The 20,671-nt window shown below is 39.1% G+C and overlaps 1 protein-coding gene across 1 annotated transcript; it reads left to right on the forward strand.

Moving 5' to 3' along the window:
- Positions 1-125: 125 nt before the first annotated feature.
- Positions 126-17,920, forward strand: LOC120440600 (B-cell receptor CD22-like). The gene is made up of 11 exons (XM_039613339.1): positions 126-347; positions 8,961-9,290; positions 9,672-9,887; positions 10,041-10,301; positions 11,105-11,365; positions 12,015-12,275; positions 12,356-12,634; positions 14,030-14,108; positions 14,195-14,255; positions 14,523-14,692; positions 15,797-17,920. Exons 1-11 carry the CDS (start codon positions 290-292, stop codon positions 15,882-15,884), a joined length of 2,064 nt encoding a protein of 687 aa, XP_039469273.1. The 5' UTR covers positions 126-289; the 3' UTR covers positions 15,885-17,920.
- Positions 17,921-20,671: the final 2,751 nt, after the last annotated feature.

Raw genomic sequence — 20,671 nt, forward strand, 5'->3', positions numbered from 1 at the left:
TGCAGCTAACTTTTACATTTTTAAAAGCAAAAAAGCACTGTTGGCCTGAACCACACAGCAGACATTCTGATATGCAAAACAGAGAACTGTGTATGACTATTTTGAAAAGGAAGGACGTACGGGAAGCTGCTTCTGTAAGCTGTTGTTTGGTTCTTCAAAAGCAAATTGTGCTTTTCATGAGCACAGCAGTCTCTGCTCCTGTTTTTATGTGACTGCTTTATTTTCACGCACTTTACTGGTCTGCTGGAGTGTTACTGTCATAACAGACAGACAAGCAAGAGGAACAGCAATGGTTTCAACAAGAGCACTCAGCCTTCTTCTTGTTGCCCTTCTTTTCTCTGTTCAAGGTACTGTTCATATTCATTTTATTGTTGTTTTCATGTCAGACAATTATCTAGAAAGGTGGTATTTGTGACTCCATTCATATGTCCGAGCTTTGTCTGACAGTGTTATGATGCTGCTGGGTCATTCTGAAATATATTAAAAACAGTTTTAAAACTAGTCACCAATGGTCTGCTGATGGTTCCATCCTTCTGTCCATATTTAAATGAAATATTGTTATAAAATAGAAACTGCCAATTTTTAAAGATACTTAGGATACTGGCTGGATAGTAGGCTTATTTTTAAACACATATTCAACCATTAACACCCATTTCAAACCCCTGATGAATACTGAAGGCAAAAACTGGATTTCTTTTTAATTAAATTGGTTTTTTTGTACAATATACCCTTCTGTTTGTAGGTGTTTTAGTGATATTTTCTATATACTGGCTTCCCTCTCAGCTGATACATTTCCTCACTTATGATTATATACAAAACTGGGATGTTCTTCTTGAAAGAATAGAAGACAATAGCACTGCATGATGCTTTTTATACTCTAAAAATACTCAAGTACCTCTACGTCTTCGTTTTAGTCCTTACAATATGTGAGGATACACGTCTTATGAACCTGAAAAACTTGGGTTCAGTTATTCTGCTGCATAGAAATGGAATTAAAAAAAGCTGTGAAGCTATAAGCACCTAAAAATGTTTCATTTCATTTGGGCCTCATTGCAAAGCAAATGCTGAATGCACATTCAGATTGTCCTTTCCTGCATCGGTAAAATGATACTGACACTGAGCAAATAGTATTTGTTTCTTTGGACTTGGAAGGCTGTTATCTGTAACTTTATGTAAAATAAACTTAAAAAGTACACAGAACTTGCCTGGGGAAGCTGGGCCATATTTCACAATGCTTCCAGCACACCAGACCACAGAAGTTGGTCTGATGTGATGGATGCATAATTTCATTTCCATGGTTCTTTCTTTTGGCTTTTTCTTTTTACATAGTGGCAGTGTCACGATTTGTTGGTGTTGAACTCTTGATTTTTAGGTTGTCAAGTGATGTTATGTTATGTTCAAGTTGTGTTCTTCGTTTCATTCCTCTTAAAATTTAGTTTTATATTTATTCTTGGTCTGGTTTATTGTTTCCTTTCCAGTTGGGTCAGGTTTCTGTGTTCCTGATTTGTTGCTGTTATCATTACCCCACCGCCATTCAGCATAATAGCTATTTTTAATGTTCTTATTTGTTTACACACAAAAAACCCAATTTGGGGATAGAGCCTGATCAGTGCTCTGCGTGTGTCTTATTTAACACGTCACAAATACACAACAGAGGCAGAAAAGATTTGAAGTTTACAGTTTTACTTCTGTTATACTGATGTTTGGATCAGATCTGGAGGATGCTGTGAAACTATAAAACTTGTAGCTCCTTTTGTGAAAGGAGTCTGATACGAGTCAATGAGTGAGAGAAAATCACTTCTGACTGACAACAATGCATAAATGGACAGCTGCTGGACTCTGAAGCTAAGTGACTAAACTCTCAAATGATGTAACAATGTGATCAAACTAGACATCCAAACCTTTCAAACCATTCAAAAACATTAGCTGGCATGATGTAAAGTAACTTACTACCAGCTGTTTTTGTTTTACGTCGTCATATTTATGCAAACTGCCTTTCTCAGCCATCCAGAGACGGGAGGTTTGCATGCTATTAATAAGTAACTGAGACAATATCAGTTGTAGACACCAATTTGAGCATGTCTCCAGAGCATATGAATACCTACAACGTCTTTTCTCCTCTGCCTTTGGCATACAACATATGTGGCTGTTCTCTAGCCACATATGTAAATTGGCATCAGTCAGAAGGGAAACATTTTTCCTGGCCAGTATAACCAAATATGGTGGAGGAACACGGCGTGCTTCTACAAACCACAAATGCACTCTTATGTGTTTTTAATAACATAAATTCATCCATCAGTCTGTTGGAAAATACCATTACACACACGCATCATAACTCGGTCTCAGGTCCTCATATCTTCCCTTCGTGTCACGTTGATCCTTTTCCTCTGTACTTTTGTGTCACACTTCCTGTTTTATTTGTAACAGTTGTTCTTTTATATTGAGTTTAATGTCATGAGACATGGCCATTTTGTCTGTTGTCTTCAGCTGCGTGTCCTGTTTGTTGTTGTGTGCGTATACACCGTGTTCCAAATTATTATGCAAATGATATTTTTCTCTGTCTTTCCTAAATAATCGATTCAAATGACAGTCGGCATAATTTTCGAGTCATCAACCAATAGAGTATAATTCAAATGTTACTGAACAAAACTCCCAATGAAAACAGTATGTTTTTTTAAAAATAAAAAACTTAAAATACACTGTTCCAAATTATTACGCACACAGAGTTTCAAAAGATTTTATAGGTTGTAGAGAATTGAAAATGGCCATTTGTGGAATTTGCAGCATTAGGTGTCAGGGTCCTGGGTCTCCTGACCCAGCGTGTTTAGTTCTTCGTGGTTTTTGTATTATTGTACTTGTGAGTTATTCTATTGTCAAAAGAAAATTGTACTTAAGTAGTCAGTATAAGCTTTTAATGATATAAGTCTACATATGATAGAATACTGCATATGTAGTATGTGCATATAAAGTGCCTTGAGGCGACTTTTGTTGTGATTTGGCGCTATATAAATAAAATTGAATTGAATTGAATTGAATTGATGACCTTTTGATGACTTAGACTGTTGCCCACTACAAGACCTGTTTCTGTTTTATAAATTCTTTCTCACAGCGATAATAGCTGAACAAGCAGGAAAGAGGAGAGCTGGACACTTTTATCTGCGCTCCCTAACAAGAAGAGGGGCCGCGTCCTTCTGAATCTCACAACACACACACATACACCTGAACCACTCTTATCTTCACTTCCTACGCACTAACATTCCTCTGCCTATGAATAGACGTATTCACTGTTGTATTGCTTTGTATATAAATAAAGGCCAGAGCGGTAACAGGGTGCTGATCACAGGGCCCCCACTCTGATGTGAACGTTCTGTGACCGCCCTTGCAAGTAAAGATCTGCAGTGTGTGTCTTCGTTCACACCGAACGCGATAGGCGCGGGCGAAAACGCCCCAAACGCCCCTAATTTGACGCGTGCACATTCACCTCAACGCGTGTCCAAGAAAAATCCATCGCGCGTCAAAAATGCATATTTTGACGCGCGTGAACCGGAAATGTGGGAGGGATGTGGGAGGAAGTTGTGCCAGACAGTATCTTTGCTAGATGGCAGCTGTCGAGCTAACGTTTGAAGAGAGAGTCTCCCTCCTCTATTTACTGTGGAGAGCAGAGCAGCGGCGTTAAGGACGTCCTCGCCGTACCTGGGTCCATCAGGTCCTCCAGAGGCGTGAGCAGTTTGGTGAGTTTCACCACTTGCTCGAGGAGCAGCGCCTGGATGACGGCCGATTTCAGCGATATCACCGTCTTTCACTCGCCCAGTTTGAGGACCTGCTGTCCCGCGTCGGTCCCAGAATCGTCCGCCTAGACACCAACTACAGGCGCTCAATCCCACCTGCAGAGCGCCTGTCCATCTGCCTGAGGTTAGTAAAAGTGTTTAATACGGTAGTCCTTTATTGATACCTGTGCTAATATATACTAAACTATCGTTTATACACTGCTAACATGGCTGTGGTATGCTAACAGTGAATGCCGTCGGTGTTTACTGATAGCAAACTGTGGTATGAGGACCACTGTGGGTTAATCTTTGTAGTGATACTCACTCACTCCTTTTTTTAAAATTTAGACCTGGTTTAATTCTGGTATAGTTGAATATTTGTATATAATCCCCGCAGCTGTCAGACTCTATAACAGGGGTCAGCAGCCTTTCTTAAAACTGAGAACTAGATAAAATTGTGAACAGTTTGGTTCATCTTTAGTTATATGGTTCTATCTAGCATATTCTATCTTGATAAGTCTTATCACAGGTTAATTTTTCAAAAATATTAACAATGATTTAAGCAAGGAAAGGGCTACATGTCAACATACAACTCTTTATTTCTATTAATGTCTTACTTCATTCCTACCTGATTGACATGTCTAGGAATTATGAGTGATTGGCACACTGTAGTGGTAAAAGTTGCTACCAATCAAATTATGATATGTTAAAGTTAAAACAAAACACAACTGACTGTTTTATATTATATCTAATATATGTTATGTAATTATCCTTATAATTACAAAATGTTTTATGTAAGATTTATGTTTTGTAATTTAAATCTGACATCACAAAAGTATTTTGAATTTGAATAATGTATTTTGTAACTGCAGTACACATAATACTAATTTTGAACAATTTTGTCCAGGTTCCTTGCCACCGGGGACTCCTTCAGGACCATCACGTTCAGTTTCAGAGTCGGTGTGTCCACAGTGTGCCAGATCACGCCCCAGGTAGCGACGGCCATCTGGGACTGTCTAGTGGACGACTTCATGGCTGTGCCTTCACCTGGAGACTGGCGGTCCATCACAGAGGGATTCCAGGAGCGCTGGAACTTCCCTCTCTGCTGTGGAGCTCTGGATGGGAAGCACGTCCAGACAAAGGCACCCCATATATCACATAGGAGACACACACATTGATATACACGAAATATTTATTCCATTTCTTTTTTGTGGTGCCCAAATTTATGCACCTGCTTGATTTTGTTTAAACAATTATTGCACACTTTTGTAAATCCAGTAAACTTCTTTTCACTTCTCAAATATCATGTGTGTGTGTCTCCTGTATGATATATTTAACTGACATTTTTATTGTAACAACCAACAATTTATATAGGAAAATAATGGCTATTAACAAGGTTGCCCAAACTTTTGCATCCCACTGTATTAGTATATTCTGTCATTAGTATAATATGAAATAAATTCTACATGTGTCAAGTCGTGTGCCAACATTTGCTGTGTAGTAGAACTGAGACATTAGTCATTATAAAAATTTATTTGAAATAATATTAAAATTCTCAAACAGAAAAACATTAAACATAAATATATAAAATATAAGTATTTACAGAGAGACAGGAATAAAAGGACCCAGCTGCTCTCCAGAGCAGGAACAAGGCTGAGGAGGAAATGCTCCATTGGAGACTGGCGTGGCCTCTTCAGGGACACCAGGATGGCCAGCTCCACCACCGATGGACCGTCCTGGGACCCGTCCCTCATCTGCCTCGGAGCTGTCCTCCTCTCTGGGCCTGTAAAACAGCACAATACACAAAGAAATGAAAAGGCTGCTACTAGATTTTAATTTCAACATTGAAAAAAACAAACAAAAAAAACAGGATATAATCAGATTGGTTGTAGATATTTAGTAAAGGTGATCACAAGGGAATCCCACCGAGTAAAAAGCTATCAGTGCTTGCTGTACATCTGATGCTACAATTGCATACCTGTGGGTGCAGCAGCAGGAGCTCAGGGACTGGGGAGCAAGGAGAAGCAACAGGGGATGCTCTGCTGCAGAATCAGCTGGTTCTATCAAGACAATATTAAATGTTAACAGGTTGAATACAATAATCATAGAGAAAGTATATACAGTGGTCCCTCATTTATTGCAGCAGGGGTTGTCAGAATAACTAGCCCCTCGCCACGCACTTTATACACTTCCCCCCCCACACATGAACATTAGTCACAGTTCTCACAAGTTGTTTCTCAAAGTGCAAACCTTTGTAGATTACAAAACGTAAAAGTATTATTATGCCGTGTTTTGTCTTCATCTGCCTGCCACTTTCGTGCGCCTTTTTCCCTCGCGGTGCAGGTGTCTATTTCCGAATGAGGATCATAGTTATGGGTGTTTTTGTGCTGTTTTATCTATTGGATGTGATGGTTATCAAAACAAAACATGATAAATTTGACAAGCGCAGGAGACACGACACGGAGGAGATTTGTCAATCAGGCTGCAGAATGCAATGCTGTACTGTGCAAAAAAAAAAAAAGAAAGAAATCAGCGAAAAAGCGAGGCAGTGACGGATGAGCGGGACCACTGTGTGCTGTTTATTAATAAACAAAATATATCCCTATATGACAACATGCATAAAAGCAGAACGGTATTTGTACATCAGTGGGAAAATAGCGGTGGCTTGCTAGCTTTTTGTGCGGCTTCCCGGTCAGTGAAAATGTAAAAGAGAAATTAATGAACTTACCAGGTTGCCCGATCTCTTCACATATCTTCCTCCAAGCTCGGTCCTTTATATTCCTGTCTCGGTACACAAAGCAGCTGGTGTCGTACAGCTCCGGGTTGTTTGCTACGGCGTTGATTAGCCTTTCCTCCATTGAAGAATGAAGGGCTTTGGCTGGATCTGCCCCTTTGACCTAGGTCACAGCCACGTCACCAGGCTCCTGATTGGTTGTCGCGGCGCGATTTGACGCTGGAGTTCAGATTTTCCAACTCGAGCGGTAGAGGCGAAACACGCGTATGCACAAAATGCAACACAAAAATTCACGCGCGTGGTTTTTTTCGCGAGTCAAACGCGCCCCACGCGCTACACTGACGCGCGTTTCAGGCGTTTTGGCGTTTTGGCGACGCAAATCTGCCTCCGAATTTTCGCTGGACGCGCAATTGCGTGTCATCGCGCTCTATCCATTGACTTTACATGTAAACCTGACGCTCTGGCCGCCTCTATCACGTTCGGTGTGAACACACCGTTAGACTCTCAGCTGAAGAAGAGTCATTTAGAATGAATCTCTTGACATCTATGGTTTCTAGTTTTGATCCGTTGCCCTTCATGTTTCTGTGTCCCCTCGGTTCTGTGTAAGTCTGTGTCTTTGCATGTTTGAGTTTCTTGTTTTCTGTCACTCTGTATTGTGAATTATGTTCTCATGGTTGGTCTTTTGTTACTCTCTCGAGTCTAGTTTCTTGTGTTCCAAGCTCAGTATTTCCCTCTGTGTATTTTGGTTCTTAGACCTCTGCCTTATGGTTTATGTCTCTGTGTTTCTTAGTTGCTGTCTCCACTGTGCCAAGTTCGCGTCTCTGTGTCTTACTTCCTGTTTTACTTTGAAGGTCCATGTCTTATGTCAATGTGTCCTTCTTTGCTTCCTTGTCTCATCAGTCCTGATTTCTCCCAGCTGTGCTCTCCTTCTGTGTCTCATTCCCCTCGTTACCTCCCAGTGTATTTAAACCCTGTGTTTCTTTGAGTCAGTGTCGTGTTGTCCCTCATGCTGTGTGGTTCTCCCGGTGTCTCCTTGTAAGTTTAGTTTACTTTACTTTGTATGCTCGTTTTCTGTTACCAGCAAATAAAGCTGTGGTTTAAGTTCATCCCTTGAGTCTGTGAGTCCTGCACCTTGAGTCCTCATCTCCTGCCTGCCACACAGCGTTTCATGACATTAGGAGATCATATTTACTGAAACCAAAAGCTATTTCAATGAAAAACATCTTAACAGGTCAAGTTACATATTAACATAGGACCCCTTATTTGATAGCAGTTTTACAATTCTTGCATCCATGGAACTTGTAAGTTTTTGGAAAGTTTCTACTTGAATGTCTTTGCAGGATGTCAGAATAGTTTCCCAGAGCTGCTGTTTGGATGTGAACTGCCTCCCACCCTCATGTTTTTGCTTGAGGATGTTCCAAAGGTTCCCAATAGGATTGAAGTCAGGGAAGAATGGGGACCACACCATGAGTTCCTCTCCTTTTATGCCGATAGCAGCCAATGATGCAGAGGTATTCCTTGTAGCATGAGATGGTGCATTGTCTTGCATGAAGATGGTTGTGTTGCAGAAGGCACAGTTCTTCTCTTTCTACCATGGAAGAAAGTGATCAGTCAGAAACTCCACATACTTTGCAGAGGTCATTTTCACACCTTCTGGGAGCCTAAAGGGGCCGACCAGCTCTCTCCCCGTGTCAATACATGACTCCACCACCTCCTTGCTGACGACGCAGCCTTGTTGGGACATGGTGGCTGTCCAGCAACCATCCACCACTGCATCCATCTGGACCATCCAGAGTTGCACTGCACTCATCAGTGAACAAGAGTGTTTGAAAATTAGTCTTCATGTAGTTCTGGGCCCACTGCAGCCATTTCTGCTTGTGAGCATTGGTTAGGGGTGGTCGAATAGAAAGTTTATGCACAACTGCAAGTCTCTGGAGGATCCTACACCTTGATGTTTGCAGGGCTTCAGAGGCACCAGCAGCTTCAAATATGTGTTTGCTGCTTTGTAATGGCCTTTTAGCAGCTGCTCTCTTAATCTGATGTATTTGTCTGGCAGAAACCTTCATCATTGTGCCTTTATCTGCACAAACCCATGTGTGCTCTGACTCAGCCACAAATCTCTTAACATTATGGTGATCACACTTAATGTTAAGAGATTCATTAATCCAAAATTCTTAATTTCACAGTCTAACTATATATCTCTTACTATGGCGTTGTCGTTCCATAAACAGTGATCTGTGTTCATTTGTAAACCTTATTTTATGATGGGTTAAAAAATGTGATAGATTTGATAGATAAGCTTGTTGCTGGAAAAATGCCCAAGTTAGGTACATGGAAAATTTTCCCACCAAATACAACTCTAATTCAAAGATTGGCAAATCCAGTGCCTCAGACATTACCTGGCAAGTCTATATAATGAGGCATTTGTACAACATGTTATTTTCTGATTTGTGTTACAGTGGTGCAGAATAAGGCTGGCTGGGGAGTGACTTACACTACAGCTAAGATATGTGCCTCCAATGGATCAACAGTGGAAATGAAATGCACCTACACATATCCTGCAGGGTATACCGTTACAGAAGAATTCTGGTGTTTTGAAAACAACGAGAACCTCAAAGGCAACTTAGATTACAAAGATCGGATTCAGTACAACTGTACTGAGAAAAGTTGCACTATGAAAATGGCAGACTTGAAATGGACAGACTCCCGTGAATACAGGTTCCGTTTCATAACAGACAAAACTGAAGGAAAATATACTGGTGTACCTGGAATCACTTTGTCTATCACAGGTAAAATGATCTCAAATCTTTTATTTTCTTTTTCTGCTAAAGGCAGCATATTTATGTTTACAATGTGTAGACAACAAGGACCAGGCACGACCCAGATGTTTAGTTTGACTCATTTTATTTTCAGTTTGCTCGCACATACCAGCACTGGCTTCGGCCTCTACTGAAGTAGGGAAGGGATGATTAGATGATGTTTGCTGGCTGAAACAATCAGCCTCCCCTGACACCACATTATAAAACCGCTGCTCCACCCCTCCTCTGCAGCCGAAACACCCACCACAACCTGCCACACAATCCAATTAAGTCATTTACAACAAGTGAATCTTTTATTTTTATTTCTTTATGAACACCAGTGTGATTTGGGGGCCTTTTTCACTTGTCCAGCTTTGCAGGTAGAGGTGACAAAAATAAGAGTAAATGAGTCTTGTACCAAAGCGGAGCTGAAGTGTAAGAGCAGCTGCACCGGAGATGTTTCTTATGTCTGGCTCAAGAATGGAAAGGAGGTTACAGAAGAAAATCCTTACATAACCAGCCTTCAGTTTAATGACAGCATCTGCTGTGCTTTGAAAGGACAAGGAAAATACTGCTCTGCTTCACTGTGTAAGTGCAGTGTCACTGACAAAACTCTAACACAAAGGGTGGATTTTTCAAGAGCAGTTTCCCCCAGTTTTTTTAAAAATAATTTTATGTAAGCATACAACAGCTTCCTGTATGTCTTTATTTCCATCTAACAAATGATTATCGTTCCTCCAGATGCTCCAAAGCTTCCCTCTGTGTCAGTGAGTCCCTCTGCTGAGATAGTGGAGGGCAGTTCAGTGACTCTGACCTGTAGCAGTGATGCTAACCCAGCAGCTAATTACACCTGGTACAAGGAGGGTGGACAAACACCCCTGTCCATTACAAAACAGCTCAGCTTCCCGTCGATTCAGTCATCCGACTCTGGAGTGTATAACTGCACAGCACAAAATGAGCTGGGAATCAGGAAATCCAAACATCTTCTTATAAATGTAAAATGTGAGTGAAATTGCTGATATTTGGAGCAGATATGCTGATATATGAGCAGTTCAACTTACTCTGTAAGTGGATTCAAGTTTTAGCCAAATCAAACTGCTGACAATTTGTGAAGACCCCATTTTTGTGTTTTTGGTTTTGGTTTTTTTTTTTAGGTTATTTATAGTCCTTGTTATATTGGTTGTCAGGGCAACATATCTGTAAGGACAAACCTACTTGGGAGTAGGTTTATTCAGTGAATAAGCCAGTTGTGGTCAATGCATTGACTGCAACTAAAAGAAAAGAGCATTAGAGGTCATCACAATCATGTAGCATAGCATATCCTGTCTCATTATATTTACAGAGGCACTGCTTCATTTAAGAGGGCATAATTCACACATTTAACTTTTTAGAACCACATTTTAGAAGATAGATGTGTGTGGACACTTCTCTGTATGAACACCTCCCTTAAACAATGGCGAACTTTACAAAGAGATTACACCCTAAAGGATGACTGAATTTGAAATGTTATTATTCTGATCATTTCCTCATAATATTCTAGCCTTTGTAAGAAATTTGTTTCCCAATGAAAGAAAAAAAGGATTAACATGACCAGGATAAGCTAATCCTAGCTCACCCAGTTAATTAATGTTATGTGACACTAACACAGTCGTCTCTTTATAGCTAATTCATGGTGTTCTTCTTGTACAGGAAATAAGTATAAGATTAAAGCTTGTATATGGTGGTTTACATAGAGAAATCAAGTGTTAATCTGCAACACGTAAGACTTAATTTGCAGTTAATATATGTTAGTATATTTCCTCCAGATGCTCCAAAGCTTCCCTCTGTGTCAGTGAGTCCCTCTGCTGAGATAGTGGAGGGCAGTTCAGTCACTCTGACCTGTAGCAGTGATGCTAACCCAGCAGCTAATTACACCTGGTACAAGGAGGGGCTATTCCTGGCTTGGGCACCTGATGGCGTTCATCATTTCACCTCAATCAGCCCTGAGAACAGAGGAAACTACTCCTGCAAGTCAGAGAATCAGTATGGACAGATCAACTCTTCACCTGTGTTTATAAATGTCCAGTGTAAGTAATACAGTGCAATTTAACCCTCTGATATCTAAATCACCATTAGTAATAAACGGTGCCCCAGCCCTACCTCTAACCCTAGGTAATCCGAATATGTCATTTCTAAGAGATCATGAAATGTCTTGAAATGTTTTCACTGAGATGCTCCAAAGTTTCTTTTTGTGTTAATTCACTGTAGTCCCATAGTGAAGTTCCAGGAATTAGAATGTGGTTTTAGTTTAATAATATTCATACGTACTCTGTATTGCTTGATCTGCATATAGGTAGGAAAAAACTGTTACAAAACAACTATTCAACTAACACACTAGGCCCTCATTTTATCCAAGTCTGCAAATCAATGTAGGAATAAATATAGTGAGAGAATATATATTGTGCTGGAATCAGTTTTAAGTAAACACTGTGGAAAGTACAGAACTGCCACGATTTCAACTTACCCTGAAATCAAAGTGGCACATTCAGTCTAGGTTTATCTAGTTATTGGGCAAAACAACGTCTGTGAATTTGTAGAAATAATATTTGGTCTTTTTGACATAAAGTAATAATAGAAAATTATTCTCATTGTCTTTTATGAGTTGCACACACTAAGCAGATATTTGCCTTGCTATATTCATTAGTGTAATAAAAGACTTTGCAAACTGTCCTCCAGATCCTCCAAAGCTTCCCTCTGTGTCAGTGAGTCCCTCTGCTGAGATAGTGGAGGGCAGATCAGTCACTCTGACCTGTAGCAGTGATGCTAACCCAGCAGCTAATTACACCTGGTACAAGGAGGATGAACCACTGCCTGTAGGACCAGAGGGCGTTCATCATTTCACCTCCATCAGCTCTGAGGACAGAGGAAACTACTTCTGCAAGTCAGAGAATCAGTATGGACAGATCAACTCTTCACCTGTGTTTATAAATGTTCAGTGTAAGTATTCTTCATTCATTCCAAAGGCTTCTCTATACTTTGCATGCTAATATCAGTGAAGAATCTGTATAACTTTCCAGATGCTCCAAAGCTTCCCTCTGTGTCAGTGAGTCCCTCTGCTGAGATAGTGGAGGGCAGTTCAGTGACTCTGACCTGTAGCAGTGATGCTAACCCAGCAGCTAATTACACCTGGTACAAGGAGGATGAAGACTCAGCAAAAGCATCAGGACACAACTTCATCATTGATAAGTTTAGTCCTGCACACAGTGGGGCTTACCAGTGTAAAGTCCAGAACAAGCTGGGATTTCATAGCTTGACCTTTCTCTTGGCTGTTGTGCGGTTAAGCGGGAATGACACTGGTACGCTCTTTTTCTTACTGAAAACCAAGTTGTTGCCAATCAGATGATTTACAGATGGTATTGCATGGTGAATCATAATCTGAGTACACTTGTCTGCATTCATAATTCCAACAACTGACAAAATCCTGAACACCATTGGCTGAAAAGCCACCCCAAACCATGACAGAGCCTCCATTGTATTTTAAAGACAGCTTTAAGGCCCTTTCACATAGAATGGTGCACACGCAGTGCTGCGCTCTGAAACCAACTCATTTCTATTGCTTGAGCCATGCAATAACAGTTTCCCATTATAGCATGGTAAAGTGCACGCGTGGCAGCAAGAAGTACTCACGCATACCAGTTGAACTTTGACAGCTGTGTGCTGTGACGTACCTTCGTGTGACCGATAGAAACAAATCCTACAGCTGCGCTAAGTTCAACCACACAATGAAGGAAAACATTTTGTGCATACCGAGTTTGGTGAACTTTTTTGACACAAGTTTACGTGCATATATAGTGACCTCCGGAGCCTTTAAGTCATTCCTTGCAACGGCTCTGTGGACCTCAGGAGGAAAGATGTGTTGTGGAAATGACACAGCCTTCACTAGTCAGGATAGTTGCAAAGCTTTCTTCTTTATGAATGACTCCTCCATGTCTTTGCTAAACATTTGACCATAGTTCAAAATGAATTGAAGAGAGGGAACAGCTGGCACAAATCAAGGTTAACGAGAGAAGGGAAGCAACACTGAACATGATAGACACAAGGCAGGAGACTATCAAAGTTAAACAGGAAGTAAGACACACTGAGACTCAGATACATAGACTTGACACAGACAAACTAAACATGTGACATGGAACACAGGGGAGGCATGATAACAGTAATGAAAGGACCTAAGATCATAAAACCTGGAACATAAACGTTACCACATAATAATAATAAAAGCCTGAATGACAAAAAATAAAAACTATAATATAAAGATAACAAACTAGAAATTCATAAACATTACCAAAACTCAAAACCCTGGGTCACAAACGCAGGACCATGACAGAAGATCATTGCTGTTGCAGGCTGAATCCAGTCTGAATCACCCCACTGAAGCTGAAAGAGGAGAGGGTATAAAAAGTAGGTGGATGTAGGTGTAGGATTTCCAGCTAAGTTCTGAAAATATGTATATTTATTCCATCTATTATAAGGCAGCTACTTTGGAAGGAAACAGTTCTTCCATTGAGTGTTGCGGGTAAATATTTGTGGAGTGCAAAATGGTTCAAAAGCACACGTATTCATGAGTAATACAAGGTGAAACTTGGCTTTAAATGGCAGTAACATTTTGTTGTTTTATGGCGCCAGAAGCTGGAAACATAATATAGAACAATATATTTAACAGTGAGAGGTTTCATTTTATCCCCCTTACTCAGAAATGTGGAAAGTCATTGCTGGAACAGCGATTGCCATTCTTCTTGTTGTCGTACTCATCTGGATTTTATTCTCGATATGGTGAGCGACATACTATTTGAAATATTTTACTTAAAGCTTGTCAGTTAGTTTAAGCAATCTAAACCTTTGTTCTTTCCTCCAACTAGGAAAAAGGAAATCCCTAGAAAGCTCCCTGAGCCTACAAAAAGCCCAGGCACAAGTGCACAGGTCAGAAAGATCAATCCATGTACAGAAGGTGGTTCCACATTTCACTGACTAAAGCTGAAATGCTATCCAAGTCAGTTACAGACAGAAAGTATCACTATTTGCTTAGTTGATGTCTGTTTTAGAAGCTAAGTCAGATATTTAGATTTGTTTTTTTCTGGTGTTAGAATGGTGAAATGACAAGTGACTTAGAAAGTTGACTGATGATTCATAAGAATCAAGGCTGGGCTTACAGTTATACTCATAATCCTAAATGTGTCATGTCTACAGAAGCAACCAGTAGAGCAGAATTGCAACCTTCACTATGCCAGCATTCAGTTTTCTAAGAAGCAGACAGATCCTCTCTATTCCAACATCAAATCAAAGAAGCACAAGGAAGAAGAGGAAAATAAAATCCAGTATGCTGCCGTTAAAGTTGCCAGTGTCAGTGTTGCACCAAGGTAAGCAACACATCCAACAACATTATCATTGCTGTTGGATAAAATTTTGTTGTTGAGGGGAACTTGCCAGGACAGTCACACATCACCACTTCTCCTTCTTTTTTTTTTAATAGATTTGAACATTTGATATCACATGATATACACAGATTTCTAGCCTTGTAAAGCATGAACTATTAAATATTTGTCAGAAAATTCCAGTTTTTTCTAAAAAACTGGAATTTTTATTGAATCTTCTGACAATTAAGAAAAAGAAATTAAAAGTCATTTTGCAGATGAGTTTTAATTTGTGCAGCATTTTTGTGCAACATATTGCTCATAATTAATCATAATTAAACATATCATAATTAAATTAAACAAACAAAAACATACAAGAGGATCACGGTTTAAAAATCACACTGAGGATGTAGAGGGCTCAAAAACTCATATATTAAATATGATACAGTAGGTGTTAGAGGGATAGAAATTAACTTCCACTCCTGCAAACGATCTGTCTGTCTGTGTAACCATCCTTTTTTTTGTTTCCATGTAAATCCTGTTTATGCAGTCTAAAAGTGGACTTACTTCACGCTGTTAAGTAGATGATGAGTTGGTTGTTAGCTCAGTCAAGTTTTTTCCCATCCTAATTATTTGCATATGGTTCTGCTGAACACATTCGAACATGAGGCTGATTTGCCTGTCTAAATAGCCATGAGAGTTAGCCATTGAGGTTGATTCCATGTTAAGGTATCAAGTTTTAAATGAGAAATAAACATGTCAACAGCCTGATAAAAACCTGTTTTGGTTTCTACACATCATGACTGTGTGGTGATAGAGGTGAATGGATCTAGTGTTATGAACCTTTAGAATGACACATGGGTGTGACTTTCACTGTAAACTATTAAGATTCCAGTGCTAAACAATGTAACTTTGTAACCAGTTACCTTGTTTAGAATGGATGTACCTTGCTAATCAGGATAACTGCCCAGCCAAATGTTATAAACAAATAAATAAATACATGCATACATACATACACACAAAAAGACTGACAGTGTGAATGGATAACTTGACCAGTGGATGACACTATTTTTAACATTTGATTTATTTTAATTTATCCTTACCTTTCAGTAACAGAAACCAAGAAACTGAGGAGGATCCAGCTACACTGTACAGCAGCATCAACAAAGCACTCCAAAAATATATGAACCAGAATTAGAAACCACAATACAGAAACCAACCCACTCTGTTTTTGTTATGATACATGGTACAAAACAGTGCATCCAGGATACCAAACTTTGCTTCACCTATTCGGAAGTAAAGTTCTGCAGATACACTGTATCACCATAAGTGATACAGTGTATCTAACCCTAACCCTAATCCACCCATCCAAATCATTGAATTTCGGTGTTCCAATCACATCCATGTCCACAGGTGTGTAAAATCAAGCAGCTAGGCATGCAGACATTGTGAAAGGAACTGATGCCACCTGTCCAACAAGTTCAGTCATGAAATTTCTTAATAAAGTCAACTGTTAGTGGTATTATAACAAAGTGAAAGTGACTGGGAATGACAGCAAAGTGTGAGTAGAGGTAAAAATAAAGTGGGGGTCAGTGGATGCTGAAGTGCATAGTGCGCAGAGGCCGCGAGCTTTCTGCAGAGTCAATTGCTACAGACCTTCAAACTTCAAGTGGCCTTAAGATTAGCTCTAAAACAGTGCACAGAGAATCCCATGGAATGGGTTTCCAGGGCCGAGCAGTTGCATCCAAACCTTACATCACCAAGTGCATTGCATAGTGTCGGATGCAGTACTGTAAAGCACACCACCACTGGACTCGAGAGCAGTGGAGACTTGTTCTCTGGAGTGAAAAATCATGCTTTATTGAAGAACCTGACTAGCTGTACAGTCAAGTCCTGCACTGTCCTCACCCCAGTAGAACAGCGGTACCCAACCTTTTTTACACCACAGGCCGGTTTAAAGTCAGACAATATTGTCACAGATCGACCTTTAAGGTGTCGCAGAAAAATACAACAAAATAAATGATATGGTGTTTTGTAAATAAAATGATAAACGCAAATTCACTGTGTAATTGTGTAAATTTATTAGCAGCGTTCTCCTGAAATGCAACAACAACATTGAGAGTAACATCCTCCTCTCTGACCCTTAATGCTCTCTGGTCGCTATGGTAATGTGTAAACATTTCTTTCAAAATAAGACACACAACTCCAACACGGGAAAAGATCCAGGGAAACCGAGTTAATGATAACAACCCTGAAATCCATAAATTCCTCAACTCTCATGGCCCAGTACCAAATGACTCACGGACTGGTACCGGTCCGTGGCCTGAGGGTTGGGGACCGCTCATTTAAAGCATATGGAACAGAGGCTGACTGGCTCACAGATGATGGGTAGGAAAATGCTTGGGCCAAAGGGATGACAGAATTCAGTTTGACAGTATGGGAAAAATGATTTAGAGAGGAGACTGCAAGGCAGGCTTTCTCACCAACATCAGTGTCTGATTTCACAAATGCACTTTTGGAAGAATGGTTAAAAATTGCCAGAAACACACTCCTAAACTTTGTGGAACACCTTATCAGAAGAGTTGGGATATGAAGTTCATATGCAGACAAGCGAATACTTGTGTAACGTAGTAACGTACGTTTCAGCCCTGCTGGAAAAAAAAGGAACAGTTTCCTTTACAGTCATGGACATCAAGAATTTGTTTGTATCGGGCCTGTATTATACCCCAATAATGCTCTAATTTTGAGCAAGTGTCAAAACAAAATTAATTCTATCAAAAGGATTTCTTTTTGGAGTTTTTACTATGTTAATAAATACATCTACAAACATACTATTTCAGCAGCAATTGCTTCCTTAAGAACATGGATGTTCTGGCGAAGATGTAATGCTGCCACTAGATTCTATTATATCATGTTGTGTTTTACTAATACAAACTGTATCCATAGTTGATTAGTAACAGAGTTTTGTAATGTAAACATTTACTTTGCTTTGACAGTTTTTTTCAGGAACATTGAGAGGCATAGAAAAGAAACAGAGGACCGAATGTGGATAAAAATAAAACAAAACAGGATAAAAGACAAAACTTACTGAACAAACAAACTGGTGTGACCATGTTGGTTGTTGGTGTCATCATACAAGTATATATATCTTATCGTGTAGTTGGAGGTCAAATGTGCTTGTAGAATTTGTATATATATGTTAGTGCAAAAAAAAAATAAAGAATGTTAGGCATGTTTTCCTATCTTGGTTTTTTTTTCCTTTTCATGCATGGGTTTAAATCATAAGTTAATCCAACAGTATTCAGCTAGTGTAATGCATTAAAAGTGGGCAGATTTAATGACATCATTCTTACTCTCTTCTTATATATTTCTCTGCATTTTTTCATAATTCCTGTTCTTTCCTTAGTTTCCTCCCTTTTGAGATGTGTGTTTAAATAATGATGTCACAGTCACCCTGTGGTGAACTAACCAACAATCATGTGCAATTTTGAAAAAATCCTTTCTAAATTGAGTTTCCTTAAAAACAGTGGTTGCAACAGATATGTTTTCTGTTTCTAGTTAGTTATCACATTCACAAACACTTCTTTCTTAGTGTAAAAAAAGTGTATTCCCCCTTCACGATGTCCTAATTTTTTGTATATTTGTCACACCTAAATGTCTCAGAACATCAAACAAATTTAAATATTAAACAAAGAAAACACAAGTAAACACAAAATGCAGTTTCTAAATGAAGTTATATCATCCTACTAAACTCAATGTAATGATAGGTTAAAAATAAATATAGAACTGCTTACCTGTATAATCTCTAAAGATTTGTTCTTAGCTTCATTTGTTAGCCAACAGATTTCTTTTTTCCTGGATTTAATTCACCAACAATGAATTACTTATTTTAAAAAAAACAAAATTCATAACTTTGATTTCCTTCATTAAAACTTTGGATTTCAAGTGGTTGAGTGAATGTGGTTACACACTTTAGCAGGGGCGGTCCTAGCCTGTTTGGTGCCCTGGGCGAGCTCTCTCTTTACCACCACCCCAACACACACACACACAAAAAATTAAGGATTGTACATTAACATATGTTATTGTGAAAACTTGTTGGAACCATACATTGTAAAAAAAAAAATTCTGTAGAAAAACGGAAAATGTCCTGGTAATTTTCTGCCAGTACATTTTCTGTTTTTCTGCGGAAGTTTGACGGACTTTTCTGTAAATGATAAAACGGAAAATTCTGTAGATTTACAGTATACTCTCTGTACTATTTACGGACATTTCCTTCAGCTATAAAACAGAAAATTCCATTTATTCACAGTATATTTTCTGTATCATTAACTGATATTTTCTGTTAATAGAAAAATTTAAATTTCTGTTTATATTACTATTTCCAAGCACTTCTTTTCACTGTAACTCATTAAATATAGTTCTTTATATTCTTAAACGTACATTTCTATGCAATTACAACCTAGTACACCATGTGCTCAAAAATTCATAAATTAAAACTTTTTAAATTAATTTGTGCTTCGAACACAACAACATTGGTACAATTAATGTTAAATGCTTTTATTCTCCTCAACTCAAACACTATACTAAAATATAATGACAGCATCCATCTTGTCATAAAACAACTTTTTTTTTTTTTTTTTACAGTGTACTGAATTTAACCAGTTTAAATATTTTATATAGTGAGAGAGAGAGAGAGAGAGAGTATGCAAATGGCTATAAAACAGCCATTATTTTTCATCATACATTGAGAATAGCAGACAAATCAACAATACACCTGTCACGGTCTTGGGTTGGTGACACAGTGCTTTTTGTATTATTGTTGTTATTCTATGATTTCTTCTTTGTATATAACTTCTTGTGTTCTGAGTTCTGTTTTGTATTCTAGTTTCAAGGTTTAGTTCTGTGCCCAGTCTGTTTCCTGTTTTACTTTGAAGGGCAGTGTATTCTGTTTCGCTTCCTCCGCACCTCGTCTTCGTAATTAGTGTCAGCCATGTTTCCCAGGTGTTTGCTATCTACACTGTTCCCCACCTGTATTTAGTGTCTGAGTGTGTTCCCTTTGGTTGTCGCCTCATCCCTAATACTAGCCTGTGTGTTCTATTTCAAGTTCTGTTTTCTAGCTTTTCAGTTTGGTTTCTGTTTTGCTTTTTGCCAGCAATAAAGCTGAGGTTCTTTGAGTTTAAGTTTCTGCCTCCGTGAGTCTCCATATTGGGTCAGTTTCCTGCCCGCCTGCACACAGACCATGACAACACCTCTTCCAATTAATGGCAAATTAATATTGTTCTGAACACAGTCCAAAGGATTAGATTAAGCCACGTCAGGGTCTACTGTCTGTCTACTGTTTAATATCATAGCCAAGTGGTTAACAAAGGATAAACAGAATTTTTCCCAATCCCTACTTATGAATGTTATCTTGTTTCAGGATACATAATACCGGCCTTTATCCAAAGACACATCTGCTTACCTGTATCTTTTGCTCATTTCTCCTCTTTTCTCTTTTTTTCTAAACTGAGGACCTGATGGCTTTGACCGTTTCTTGTCCATCTTCCATCAGTAATGTTGCACTCTAGCATCAACACCCAACCGCAAAACAGAAATCAGAAAAATGAGTTTTTGGGACCATTAACATCCTTTGCTTAGAAGATCTCTGACTGCGAGACGAGGTGTAGGGTTCTAGAAGAATCAGCATCAGGACCACCAGAGTCAGTCTGATGATATTCATCATTAGTACAGGTTTCCATATAGGAAGCAAACAGGAGAGACAGGTATGGAAGCCCTTTTCCGCCACCAAAAAAACAAAAAGTATCCAGAACTCGAAATTTCGAGTTATTAACTCAAAATTTCGAGTTAGCTCTGCCAGGAGCCAGGATTGCAACAAATTGGCGCTTTCGAGAGTACATTTGCTGATAGTGACACCATGTAATTCAGCTAATAACACAAGGATTTCATCATTTGTGAAGTAGATTACTGATTGGCAGCGCTAACTCG

The sequence above is a fragment of the Oreochromis aureus genome, linkage group 6 (assembly GCF_013358895.1).
Source record: "Oreochromis aureus strain Israel breed Guangdong linkage group 6, ZZ_aureus, whole genome shotgun sequence".
Taxonomy (NCBI): Eukaryota; Metazoa; Chordata; class Actinopteri; order Cichliformes; family Cichlidae; genus Oreochromis; species Oreochromis aureus.

Coding starts and splice junctions, on each gene's coding strand:
- LOC120440600 (XM_039613339.1), top strand. CDS start 290: ATGGTTTCAACAAGAGCACTCAGCCTTCTTCTTGTTGCCCTTCTTTTC. Junction 348..8,960: donor CCTTCTTTTCTCTGTTCAAG/GTACTGTTCATA, acceptor TTTGTGTTACAG/TGGTGCAGAATAAGGCTGGC. Junction 9,291..9,671: donor AATCACTTTGTCTATCACAG/GTAAAATGATCT, acceptor TCACTTGTCCAG/CTTTGCAGGTAGAGGTGACA.